At 34.1% G+C, this 12,044-nt stretch overlaps 1 protein-coding gene and 1 long non-coding RNA gene across 3 annotated transcripts; one reads left to right on the forward strand and one right to left on the reverse strand.

The window, feature by feature from the left end:
• The first annotated feature begins 664 nt into the window (after positions 1 to 664).
• LOC108451714 (norbelladine synthase-like) lies at positions 665 to 2,293 on the forward strand. 2 transcript variants are annotated; one of them, XM_053028956.1, is made up of 2 exons: positions 665 to 1,031; positions 1,761 to 2,293. In XM_053028956.1, the coding sequence occupies exons 1-2, from the start codon at positions 782 to 784 to the stop codon at positions 2,036 to 2,038; spliced, it is 528 nt and encodes a 175-aa protein (XP_052884916.1). In that variant the 5' UTR covers positions 665 to 781; the 3' UTR covers positions 2,039 to 2,293. The 2 variants fall into 2 exon arrangements, with proteins under 2 accessions (XP_052884916.1, XP_017604863.1); XM_017749374.2 differs by having other exon boundaries at positions 666 to 1,031; positions 1,764 to 2,293.
• Positions 2,294 to 5,158: 2,865 nt separating this feature from the next.
• LOC128293266 (uncharacterized) lies at positions 5,159 to 6,891 on the reverse strand. Its single transcript, XR_008283418.1, has 3 exons — positions 6,805 to 6,891; positions 6,250 to 6,336; positions 5,159 to 5,427 (listed from the first exon to the last, which is right to left on the reverse strand). It is a non-coding gene; the product is annotated as an uncharacterized LOC128293266 (long non-coding RNA).
• Between the last annotated feature and the right edge of the window lie 5,153 nt (positions 6,892 to 12,044).

Raw genomic sequence — 12,044 nt, forward strand, 5'->3', positions numbered from 1 at the left:
ATATAACCAAAGTATAACTCGTACTCAATCTAATCCTATGGAATGCCACCTATATTTGACTCTGCCTAAATAGTTAATACGATACAAATGGTTCAATTACATGTTATAACCAATCCACACATAATATCTCATTTCATTTCATCATCAATTCACATAATATGCCATTGTCAATTTCATATTATGCTTGTTTGCACTATGCATATCTCAATTCAATTCTCGACATATTAGCATTTAACACGAATCAATCCGTACGACAAGCATAAGCTTACCTCGATAGTTAATCGTGCAATCAACATGTATATGCATATAAATGTATTGATCTCAAATCATAAAAGTACAAACCGGATTTCCGTTTCTTGTCTACGATTCTCGACTTTCTCTTCTCTCGCTACAGCCCAACATTGTCTTTAATTACGTTCGATAATTCAATAATAAAAATAATATCCAACTATATAGTCACTCATATTTTAATTTAATTTAATAAGAATGAAACTAATTATAATTTAAATATTTGATTTTAAAAATCATAAAAATCCAAGAGTGTTGAATTTAACTGGAAAATGTTATGCCCACGTTATTTTTAATTATCGAAATATTATGCCCACCTGGAGAAAGAACTTTTTTATGTTTTAGGGTTTAGGCTTGCAGATTTATAAATGTATCATTCAGTGAACGTATTAACCTATTTCTATGCTCTATATAAACCCTGAAAATTGCAGAAATAGAGAAACCAGAGAATCATTCCAAGGTTTAAAGCAAGCAAAATTACAAAGAAAAAAAAATGATGAAGCAATTCTCATTGGTTTTCTCTGTTCTGTTAGCTTGCTACAATCGGGTTAATTCTCAGGAATTGAAGCATATTACGAATGAGGATGAAGTGAATGCGCCTGCAAGTGAAGCTTGGGAACTTTATAGGAACCTTGGGATCTCAGAGCTTGTTGCACAAGAGCTTAAAAATGTTATCCAAAGACTTGACGTTTTGGAGGGTGATGGAGGGGTCGGAACTGTAATCAAAGTCACTTTCGTTCCAGGTACTTAAACCTCTATAAAATACCCTTTAACACCAAGTTTTTGTTGACTAGTATTCTTGTTTCGCTAATTGATTGAGCTCACGATGGAATTTTTTTTTTTTATGATTACAATATCGGGAAGGGAAAAGGAATGACAAGATTTAAAACTCTAGCTACAGCTCTAAACAAATCTTGACGAAGAGTACGCTTTAAGACCAAGCTTTTCTTAATCAAAATCCTTGTTTTTTTTTTATTGTTTGAGCTTGTCATATATACCCTTCTCTAATGGATTAAGCTGATGAGGGATATATATATATTTTTATAATATTAGAAGTGTGAGAGAGTTTAAATTCATGTGATTTAAATATGAAACGAAAAGTTTGATGACGAACACCATTTTAAATCAAGTTTTTCTTGATAAATATTCTTATTTTTTAATGATTCGAGCTTATCATGTATACCCTTTTAAAAACCAAGTATTTCTTGAATAGTATTCTTGTTTCTTTTAAAGGTTTGAGCTGATCATACTTACCTTTTAAAACTAAGTTTTGCCTTGACCAATATTCATGTTTCTCTCATGGTTTGATCTGATTATAAATACTCTATAGAATCATGTTTTTCTTTGATCAATACTATTGGTTTTCTAATGATTTGAGCTGATCATTAATACCCTTGAAAAACCAAGTTTTCTTTGATCAAATTTATTGTTTTTACTGGTTGGAACTGATGATGGGTTGTTTCCATATGAAGCAGGGAATTCAAGTTATACAGAGAAATTCACTGTGATTGATGACCAAAGGAGGGTGAAAGAGACACAAGGCTTGGAAGGCGATTGTCTAGCTATTGGTTGCTCAGTTCAAATCGTTGAATTTGAAATAATAGAGAAATCCCAGAACTCAAGCATCATAAAATCTACCATTTCATATGCTGTCAAGGAAGAATTTCAAGCCAAGGATCCAAAGCCTAGCATCGAACTCGTAGAAGCTATTGTACAAATTTCCAAGAAGTTCCTTGAGAGAAACAATTAATGATGGTTAAATAATAAGTGTTAGCAAGAAGCTAGACCCTACATAAATTGCTTTTTTTGGGCAGAAATTCTGCAGAAGGAAAAAAATTTTAAAAATAATAATTATTGTAGTATTTTATTTTGTATCTAGCTTATTTAAAAGGTTATATATTTTAATATGGCATACAAATAAATTATGAATCATATTTGAATAAATATGAATTATGAATTATTAATAATATAATAATATGGAGTGGGATTTACTTAGACACAAAAAGAGTAAAGTAGTTTTATATATTTCTGCAATTATTTTTATGATTAATATTTTAATGATTCAACCGTTGAGTTTATCAATTATATTGTCCTTACCATGCATGTAAATTTTCAAACCAAACTGAACCGAACTGATATCTATATAATATCAATTTAAAATACTCTATATATTAATATATATTTAATGGTAGTATTTTTTACATAGAATAAATAATTAAGATACATCAAATTTAACATGCATAATCTACATGAACAAACTATGAAATATAACGGTTGAATCGTTAAAATATTAGTCATATAAATAGCCATGTTTACTTTAGTTTTTACCCTTTATAAGTGAATTCCTCCTTTATAAATAATATATAACTTTCTAAAATAACCAAAAATTGTGTAGGGTTTAAAAATAATTTAATAGTCATAATCTTTGAACATTAATTAAACACAAAAACTGTTGCATATAGGTGCATAAACTTAGAATTATTAATTTAAGTAAGATTATTGCATATTAAACTATATTTTATAGAATATAAAAGTATATATGTTATATATAAAAGAAATATTAATAAATTGGTGTAAATAAAACTTTTTAGCATATAAATATGAAATTAATCATAAAAAGATTCATATTTCTCATAATTTTAGGTCAAAAACAACATTAAAATCAACATGGATAGTAAATAAATATGAAAGAAATTATACAAATTGTATTTTAACTATTGAACATCATTAGGTGTCCACATCTCAAATCCACATCGCAATAATATAGTTTACGAATTGTGTGCGAATACCATAGTTGAATAGAGCAAAATTGCAATTAATAATTTAAGAAAATAAAAATGTGAATAAATAAACATAAATTTTATGTGAAAAACTCCTAATTAATATAGGAGAAAAAATTATAAGTGTAACATCTCATATCTGGTGACGTTATGATCGAATTATGAAGAATTACACACGTTCATTTTGAACCCAAAATTTAAAGTTCAAAAACACAACATAAAACAAAACTTTGATATTAATATTTTCAGTTCTTAAGAGAAAATACTTAATTACGTAAAATATTTTAATTCCAGAAAAACACTTACGATCACTTAAATTTTGGTAACAGAATTCTTTAAATTAAAAATCGGGGTTTTGATTTTCAAATACAACACATTGTAGTTTGAAAATAAATATTCTAAGTATAAAAAGAAAAACAGTCCAAAACGTCAAATAAAAATCCAAACCAATCATCAGTACTCACAAAGGCTAAACAGTCCAATTAAGAACAAACTTTATGTTAGCCAAAAAACAAAAAAAAAAACAAAAATTAACCCAAGCTCATATTACACCGACCCGTTTAAGTTTGTTAGTTTGTAACATCCCAAAACCTGACTTAGAAGTTTTTCCTGGATCTCGGAGGTTATATTAATCACCGAAGTGATCTAAAAGTAACTTTACAAAACGAAATGTTAAAATCTCATTACGAACACAGTTTGCTAAAATTGAACTAGACCGTTTAACGATTTAGGATTCAAAAAAGAAAATTTGAGTTACGTTAAAATCATTCGAAAGTATAATTCTGCAGTTTCTAAAATTCAGTCCCAAAATAAAAATTTACAAAAATCTAGAAGTAAAACTTATACCACAGTCCCCATAAACAGTTACAATCCAAAACAGTTTAATAATTTAGGATTTGTAGAAAAATTTTAATAGCTTAACTCAAAAATTATCATTTTCGAGACTTTCGGTATGCCGAGTCCAGCTTCAGAACACGAGAATACCTGAAAGGGGAAAAACTAAGGGGTGAGCTACACGAGCTCAGTGTGAGTTCGAAACAGACAAAAGCAAAAGATTGTGTAATTCAACATATAGTTCACTAAAGCATATGTTTACAAATCACATACAAATTCCTTAGACGGCAATCCGATAAACTGAAAATTATCATTAACAAACCGAAAACATTTATATTATCATTCCAAACACACATGTACCCAATCGCAACAGACTATTCAACGCATTTATTAGTGTGCTAATGATCATACAAACAGACATAAATTCAGATGCATAAAATATGCGACAATCAGAAATCCCACCCAACCAACCAAACACTTCTTCGTCCCCCCTGCACACTACATAAGGGCTACAGAGGGCTTGTCCACCCTGCACAACTCATAGAACCATTAAAGGTTCATCCACCTTACACACCATGTAAAGTGGAACTAAGCCACTTGAGTAAAGGTGTAACACCCCCACGCCCGAGACCGTCGCCGGAGTCGAGCACGAGGCATTACAAAACTTATTTGAGCACTTAAACAAATTCGGACAAGCTGTCCAACTGCGTCACAGTTACTTAAAAATTCATATCTCGAGTTCCAAAACTCGAAATCCAATTCCGTAAATTTTTCCTTAAACTAGACTCATATATCTATCTACTAATTTTTTTCTAGAATTTTTGGTTGGGCCAATTAGTACAGTTTATTAGTTAAAGTCTCCCCTGTTTCAGGGTTAGACTGCTCTGACCTCTGTGTATTACAATTCATATATCTCCCTGTACAGAGTTTCAATAACTATGCCGTTTGTTTCTCCTGAAACTAGACTCAATAAGGATTCTAAGAATGTAAAATACACCACCTAATTATTTTGTTACAATTTATGGTGAATTTCTAAAATCAGAATAGGGATCCAGAAATCACTCTGGCCCTGTTTCACAAAAATTCAAATATCTCATAAATTATAATTCATATACCAGTTTTGTTCAATCCATATGAAAATAGACTCATTAAGATTAAATTTCATAACTTACTCATCATTTAATTCCATTTCTGCCATTTTTAGTGATTTTTCAAATTTACATCACTGCTGCTGTTAGATTCTGTTTTATGACAGATTTCACTTTACTAAGGATTTTCATGAACTAAATAGCATTTTAAACATACGTAACATCAAATATGACTTAGATTGGCCATTCCAAAGGTTAATCATTTACAAACCCTTTTCTTTCCAAACCATAGCCATATCATAAGATCATTTACACAAAGTGAGTATTTTGCCATACATGCCACATTCAAAACACACAAGCCATTTTACCAATTTAGGCCTTCGGATAGTGTGAACGAGTCTTCGACCTATCCCAATTCTCAAGCCGGCTTGTTAAAACTACAATGAACGAAAAGGAGGGAGTAAGCATAAATGCTTAGTAAGTTCATATGCAAATAACAAGTAACATAACCATACAATTATACCAAACAATCTTAGCATGGTATCACCAAAACATATATCACATTTTTAAACATCATTCATCATCTTACCACCTTATCGTTGTTGTATCTATTTTCAACCCGAGGGTTAAGTACATACCTGTCCAAAGTGTCCATTTCACAATACTTACCAATACGTCACTTGCATCTTAAGTGTTCTTCCATTTCACTAGAAATTTTACCCGTTGAACACATCGGAATATAACTCGGATACATGGATAATTTGCACATAAGTGCCATATTTGTAGCCAAGCTACCATGTAACCCGCCCATAAGTGAACTCGGACTCAACTCAACGAGCTCGGGCGTTCGCATCCATAAGTGAACTCGGACTCAACTCAACGAGTTCGGATGCCTAGTTACATCTCACGAACTCGGACTCAACTCAACGAGTTCGGACATTCCACATCCATAAGTGAACTCGGACTCAACTCAACGAGTTCGGATGCTCAACCATCCTAGTGACATGTCACTTGTATCCTAATCTATTCCTAAGGTTCAAACGGGATTTTCCTCGAACACGTCTCCTTGCCATCTTCCGTAAAATACCGAAACTAATACTCGGTAGCACTTTATATTTAACAAATAATACACTTAATTTGCATTTTATTCGAAAATAACCACAAAGCATATATTTCATGATAAGAATCAGCATATCCTATATTTAACATCAATAACTTAAAAATAACAATTATGCTACATTATTTACACATGAACTTACCTCGGTACAAAATTTTTAACAATCGAGCCTATTCCTCGTAAACTTTGTTTTTCCCCCGATCACGACTTGAATCTCGTTTCTCTTGATCTATAATACCAAATTAATCTTATTTAATACATACATTCATTAAAACAGTCCTTATATGAACTTTGGCAAAATTACCATTTTGCCCCTAAACTTTTGCATAATTACACTTTTACCCCTAGGCTCGGGAATTAAACTTCATCCCTTATTTTTATGTTTTATGACATGCTGATCATTTTTCCCTTCTATGGTAACATCAAATTCTCACTCTAACAAGTATTTATGACTAATAAATATTTTTACCGATTAAGCCTTTTTACTCGTTTTTACTCAAAACCGAGTAACAAAAGTTGTCTAACAAAATTTAAAACCTCATATTCTGTCATAAAACACCAAAATACACAAATTTCACCTATGGGTATTTTTCCAAATATGAACCATAGGTTGAATTATTGTTAACATAAGCTAAATCGAGCTACCGGGATTTCAAAAACATAAAAATCATTAAAAACGGGGCTTGAAATCACTTACTATGAAGTTTGAAAGTTGAAGAAACCCCAGCTATGGAGGAGAGCAAAAATCGGCAGAACAATATGGAGAAGATGATCATTTTGGGTTATTTTTCCTATTTTTATTTCATTTAATATCCAAATGACCAAAATGCCCTTACTACTAAACTTTCCAAAAATTCCTTCCATGTCCTAATTTTGTCCATGAACTTAAAATTGGTAAAATTACCATTTAAGACCTCCTAATTAATATTTCAAAGCAATTTCATACTAAAAACTTCTAGAATGCAAGTTTTGCAACTTATTCGATTTAGTCCCTAATCTCAACTTAAGCACTTTATGCATAGAATTTCATCACGAAATTTTCACACAATCATGCAATCATATCATAAACCTCAAAATAATTTTAAAATAATTATTTTTATCTTGGATTTGTGGTCACGAAACCACTATTCGATTAGGCCTTAATTCGGGATATTACAACTCCCCCCTTTTAAGGATTTTCGTCCTCGAAAATCTTACCAATAAAATGTATGGGTATTGGTTTCTCATAGTTTCCTCGGTTCCCATGTAGTCTCTTCTACCCGTGCTTTTGCCACAATACTTTCACGAGAGCGACACTTTTATTTCTTAGTTGCTTAACCTCTCGAGCTAAAATCTTAATCGGTTCTTCTTCATAAGTCATATCCGGTTGTAGCTCAATTTTTGTCGGTGAAATTATATGTGAAGGATCCGAACGATACCGACGTAACATAGATACGTGGAACACATCATGCATCTTTTGTAATTCAGGTGGTAATGCTAACCGATAAGCTACTGGTCCAACTTTTTCAATTATTTCATATGGTCCAATAAAACGCGGACTTAACTTGCCCTTCCGTCCAAATCTAATAACTTTCTTCCATGGAGACACTTTCAAAAATACCTTATCACCAACTTGAAACTCGATTTCCTTCGTTTCAAATCCGCATAAGATTTCGTCTATCTGAAGCGACTTTCAAACAATCTCGAATCACTTTCACCTTTTCTTCGGTTTCTTTTATTAGATCAACTCCATAAATCGATTTTCCACGAGTTCATCCAATACAATGGCGTCCGACATTTACGACCATACAATGCTTCATAAGGTGCCATCTTCAAACTCGTCGATAACTATTATTATAAGCAAATTCTACCAACGGTAAGTACCTTTCCCAACTACCTTGAAATTCCAATGCGCAACATCCGAGCATGTCTTCAAGAATCAATTACTCTCTCGATTGTCCATCGGTTTGTGGATGAAAGGCGGTCTGAAATTTAACTTTGTACCTAATGCCTCTTGCAATCTTTGCCAAAACCGTGAAGTAAATCTCGGATCTCTATCCGAAATGATTGACAAAGGTATTCCATGAAGTCTAACAATCTCACCGATATACAATTCAGCCAACTTATTAAGAGAATAATCAGACGCGTCTTAAATAAAATGAGCCGATTTAGTCGGTCATCAACTATTACCCAGATGGCATTTTCTTCCCGGAGTTAACGGCAACCCCGATAGAAAATCCATAGTAATCCGATCCCATTTCCATTCGGGAACCATGATAGGTGGAGTAATCCGAAGGTACTTGGTGTTCAAACTTTCACTTGTTGACAAATTAAGCACTTTGATACAAACTCGAAATATCTCTTTTCATCCCACTCCACCAAGACATTTTCTTCAAGTCATTATACATTTTCGATCTTGCCGGGTGAACTACCAAACAACCATTATGTGCTTCATGCAAAGTCTTTTGAATCAACTCATCATTTTTCGACACACAAATCCGATTTTTAAACATCAAACAACCATCGAACCGATTCAAATCGATCCCGTGACGACTTCACACTTTATTTTCTCTTGGCTAGCAAATCTTTATCATTTTTCTGAGCTTCAGAAATCTCTTGTAAAAACATCGGTCTTGATCTTATCTCTGCTAGAATCGAACCATCACCGATATCTTTAAGCGAGTATTCATAGCTCTCAAAACAAATAACAACTTTCGCTTAAAGCATCGGCAACCACATTCGCTTTTCCGGATGGTAGTCAATAACAAGCTCGTAATCTTTCAACAACTCCAACCATCTTCGTTGTCTCAAATTCAAGTCTTTTTGTGACATCAAGTACTTAAGACTTTTGTGGTCGGTATATACCTGACACTTTTCACCATACAAATAATGTCGCCAAATCTTCAAAGCAAACACCACCGCACCAATTCCAAATCGTGAGTAGGATAATTCCTCTCATGAGATTTTAACTGCCTCGAAGCATAAGCCACCACTTTTCCTTCTTGCATGAGTACACACCCCAAACCATTTAGAGAAGCATCACTATACACCACAAATTCTTTACCTGATTCGGGTTGTACTAACACTGGTGCCTCTGTTAATAACTTTTTCAATTCTTCAAAACTCTGTTGACATTCTTTCGTCCATTCAAATTTAACGTTCTTTCGGAGTAGTCTAGTCATAGGAGTAGCAATTATAGAAAATTCATTTACAAACCGCCGATAATACCCAGCTAACCCCAAGAAACTTCTAACTTCGGTTACATTTTTCGGTGGTTTCCAATCAACAATGGCTGAAATTTTACTAGAATCAACCCGTATGCCATCACCTGAAACAATGTGACCCAAAATCCAACTTCTCAAGCCAAAATTCACTTTTCTTGAACTTAGCATACAACCGCTTATCTCTCAAAGTTTGCAAAACTATCTTCAAGTGCTCAGCATGCTCTGTCTCATCTTTTGAATAAATTAAAATATCATCAATAAACACCACAACAAATTTGTCCAAGTATGGCGAAATATGCGATTCATCAAATCCATAAACACAATGAGGAGCGTTTGTCAACCCGAATGGCATAACTAAAATTCATAATGACCGTACCTTGTTCTAAAAGTAGTTTTAGGCACATCCGGCTCTTTTACTCGCAGCTAATAGTATCCAGATCTCAAGTCAACCTTTGAAAACCATGTTGCTCCTTTCATTGATCAAACAAATCATCAATTCTCGAACGGATACTTATTCTTGATTGTCACCTTGTTTAATTGCCGATAGTCAACACACAATCTCATAGAACCATCCTTCTTTTCACAAATAACACGGAGCACCCCAAGGTGAAAAACTTCGGTCTCACAAAGCCTTTATCACCAACTCTTGCAACTACGACTTTAATTCTTTCAACTCTGCTGGTGCCATTCTATATAGAGCAATCGAGATCGAGTGTTCCTGTATCAAATCAATACCAAATTCTACTTCCCTAACTGGAGGCAAACCCGGCAATTCTTCCGGAAATACATCGCAAATTCACACACAACCAAAGATGATTCAACTTTCTTTTCAACTTCTTTTGTATTAATTACATACGCCAAATAAGCTTCATAATTCTTCCTCAAATATCTCTCGAGCCGACATCGAAGAAATTACACTAGATAATGCCTCGACTTTTACGATTCAATCCGCAAATTTTACCACTTTCACACTTTAATTCTATAACCTTTTCTTTGCAATTTACTATAGCATCATGCAATGTCAACCAATCCATACCCAAAATAATATCAAATTCATCAAACGGCAACAACATCAAATCACCGAAAGTAATGACCCGAATCATTAAAGGGCATTTCTTGCATACTTTATCAACTATCACACATTTGCCTAGTGGATTCGACACTCTAATCATAAATTCGTGTTCTCAACGGTATATTCATACTAGACACCGGTTTCATGCATACATATGAATGAGTAGAACCGGATCAATCAAAGCATTAACATTAACATCATAAAGAGAAAATATACCAAGAATCACATCGGGTGATGAAGCATCTTCACGTGCCTTTATGGCATAAGTTCTAGCCGAGCCGTACTTGATTTAGTCTGCTGAATCTCGGCTACATTCTTCTTTGCTTGCTTCATTTCCACTTTTCTCGAATATCTTCCTCTCGAGTCTGCACCACTAGCTTTTACACTCGTAAATTTTTCTTTCTCAACTCTCTCTGGGCAGTCTCTAATAAAATGATCTGGAGAACCACATTGAAAACATTCATTTGCTCTACATGGGCCAAAATGATTTCTACCACACCGCTGGCACTCGGGCTTAACAAATCTCGAATTCCCACTACTAGTCATAAGTAGTCTGAGATTTAAGACCACATTTTGCTTCTTAAAATTTCCATATGATTGTCCGGCCGAAATCTGAGGACGAGAATACATATTTCTAGATTTCCTAGATTGCTGTGAGAATGAACTACTCGTCGGTCTTTTCTTCCAATTTCTAGTCTCAGCCTCAACTTTTTTCTTCTCTTTAAGTAGTTCTTCAGCCTTGCAAGCTCGATCAACAAGTACTACCATTTCTTTTAATTCAAGAATCGCAACAAATACTTTGATGTCTTCATTGAGTCCGTCTTCAAATCGCCTACACATTTTAGCCTCTGTAGGAATGTATTCTCTAGCATACTTACTCAACTTTGACGAACTCCTTTTCAGTATTCAAGAATCATCATGTTCCCCGCTTCAATTCAAGAAACTCTTTACGCTTCGATCAACAAATCTTTCATCGATGTATTTCTTCCAAATTCTTCTTGAAAAACTCCCAAGTTACTTTCTCTTCGGTACTCTGAAGTCAATGTCTTCCACCAATGATAAGTGAATTCCTCAATAATGATATAGCACATTTCAAGCATTCCTCGGTGTACAAGACAATTCATCAAATACTCGAATAGAATTCTCGAGCCAAAACTCGCTTTCTCGCATCATCATCAATATTTGCCTGAATTCTTGGCCCCTTGTTTACGGATTCATCAACTAGAGTTCTATGAAATTTCATCAGATCTACACCTTGAGGCATCGGGGGTACAGGTTGAGGAATCGGGGGAGGTGGGGGAGGTTGTGCATTCGGGTTCGTACGAACGAACTCAGTATACCAAGCATTCATCATTTGGAGAAAGGCTTCCCGAGCCCCTTCTCCTCCTCCTTGACCAATAGTAGGAGGTGGATTTTCAGTTGGCACCGCCCCTTCAGCGAGCTGGTGCATTACTCTCTACATCATCACCGCAGCTTGGATCGGGATCCATTTACTATAAAAAATCATTTAAAAGGTCAGAAGTCGTCACACTATCCCAATATATATTTATGGCATGTATAGCAAAACCCGTACATACAACACATTAGTCCGAGAACCGACTAAACCTGCTCTGATACCACCAAATGTAACACCCCACGCCTTGAGACCGTCATGGGAGTCGA

The sequence above is a fragment of the Gossypium arboreum genome, chromosome 5 (genome assembly GCF_025698485.1).
Source record: "Gossypium arboreum isolate Shixiya-1 chromosome 5, ASM2569848v2, whole genome shotgun sequence".
Lineage (NCBI taxonomy): Eukaryota > Viridiplantae > Streptophyta > Magnoliopsida > Malvales > Malvaceae > Gossypium > Gossypium arboreum.

Bases quoted from the DNA above. Each gene is read 5' to 3' on its own strand.
- LOC108451714 (XM_053028956.1), top strand. From the start codon at position 782: ATGATGAAGCAATTCTCATTGGTTTTCTCTGTTCTGTTAGCTTGCTAC. The intron at 1,032-1,760 runs GTACTTAAACCT...TTCCATATGAAG, and splicing joins CAAAGTCACTTTCGTTCCAG to CAGGGAATTCAAGTTATACA.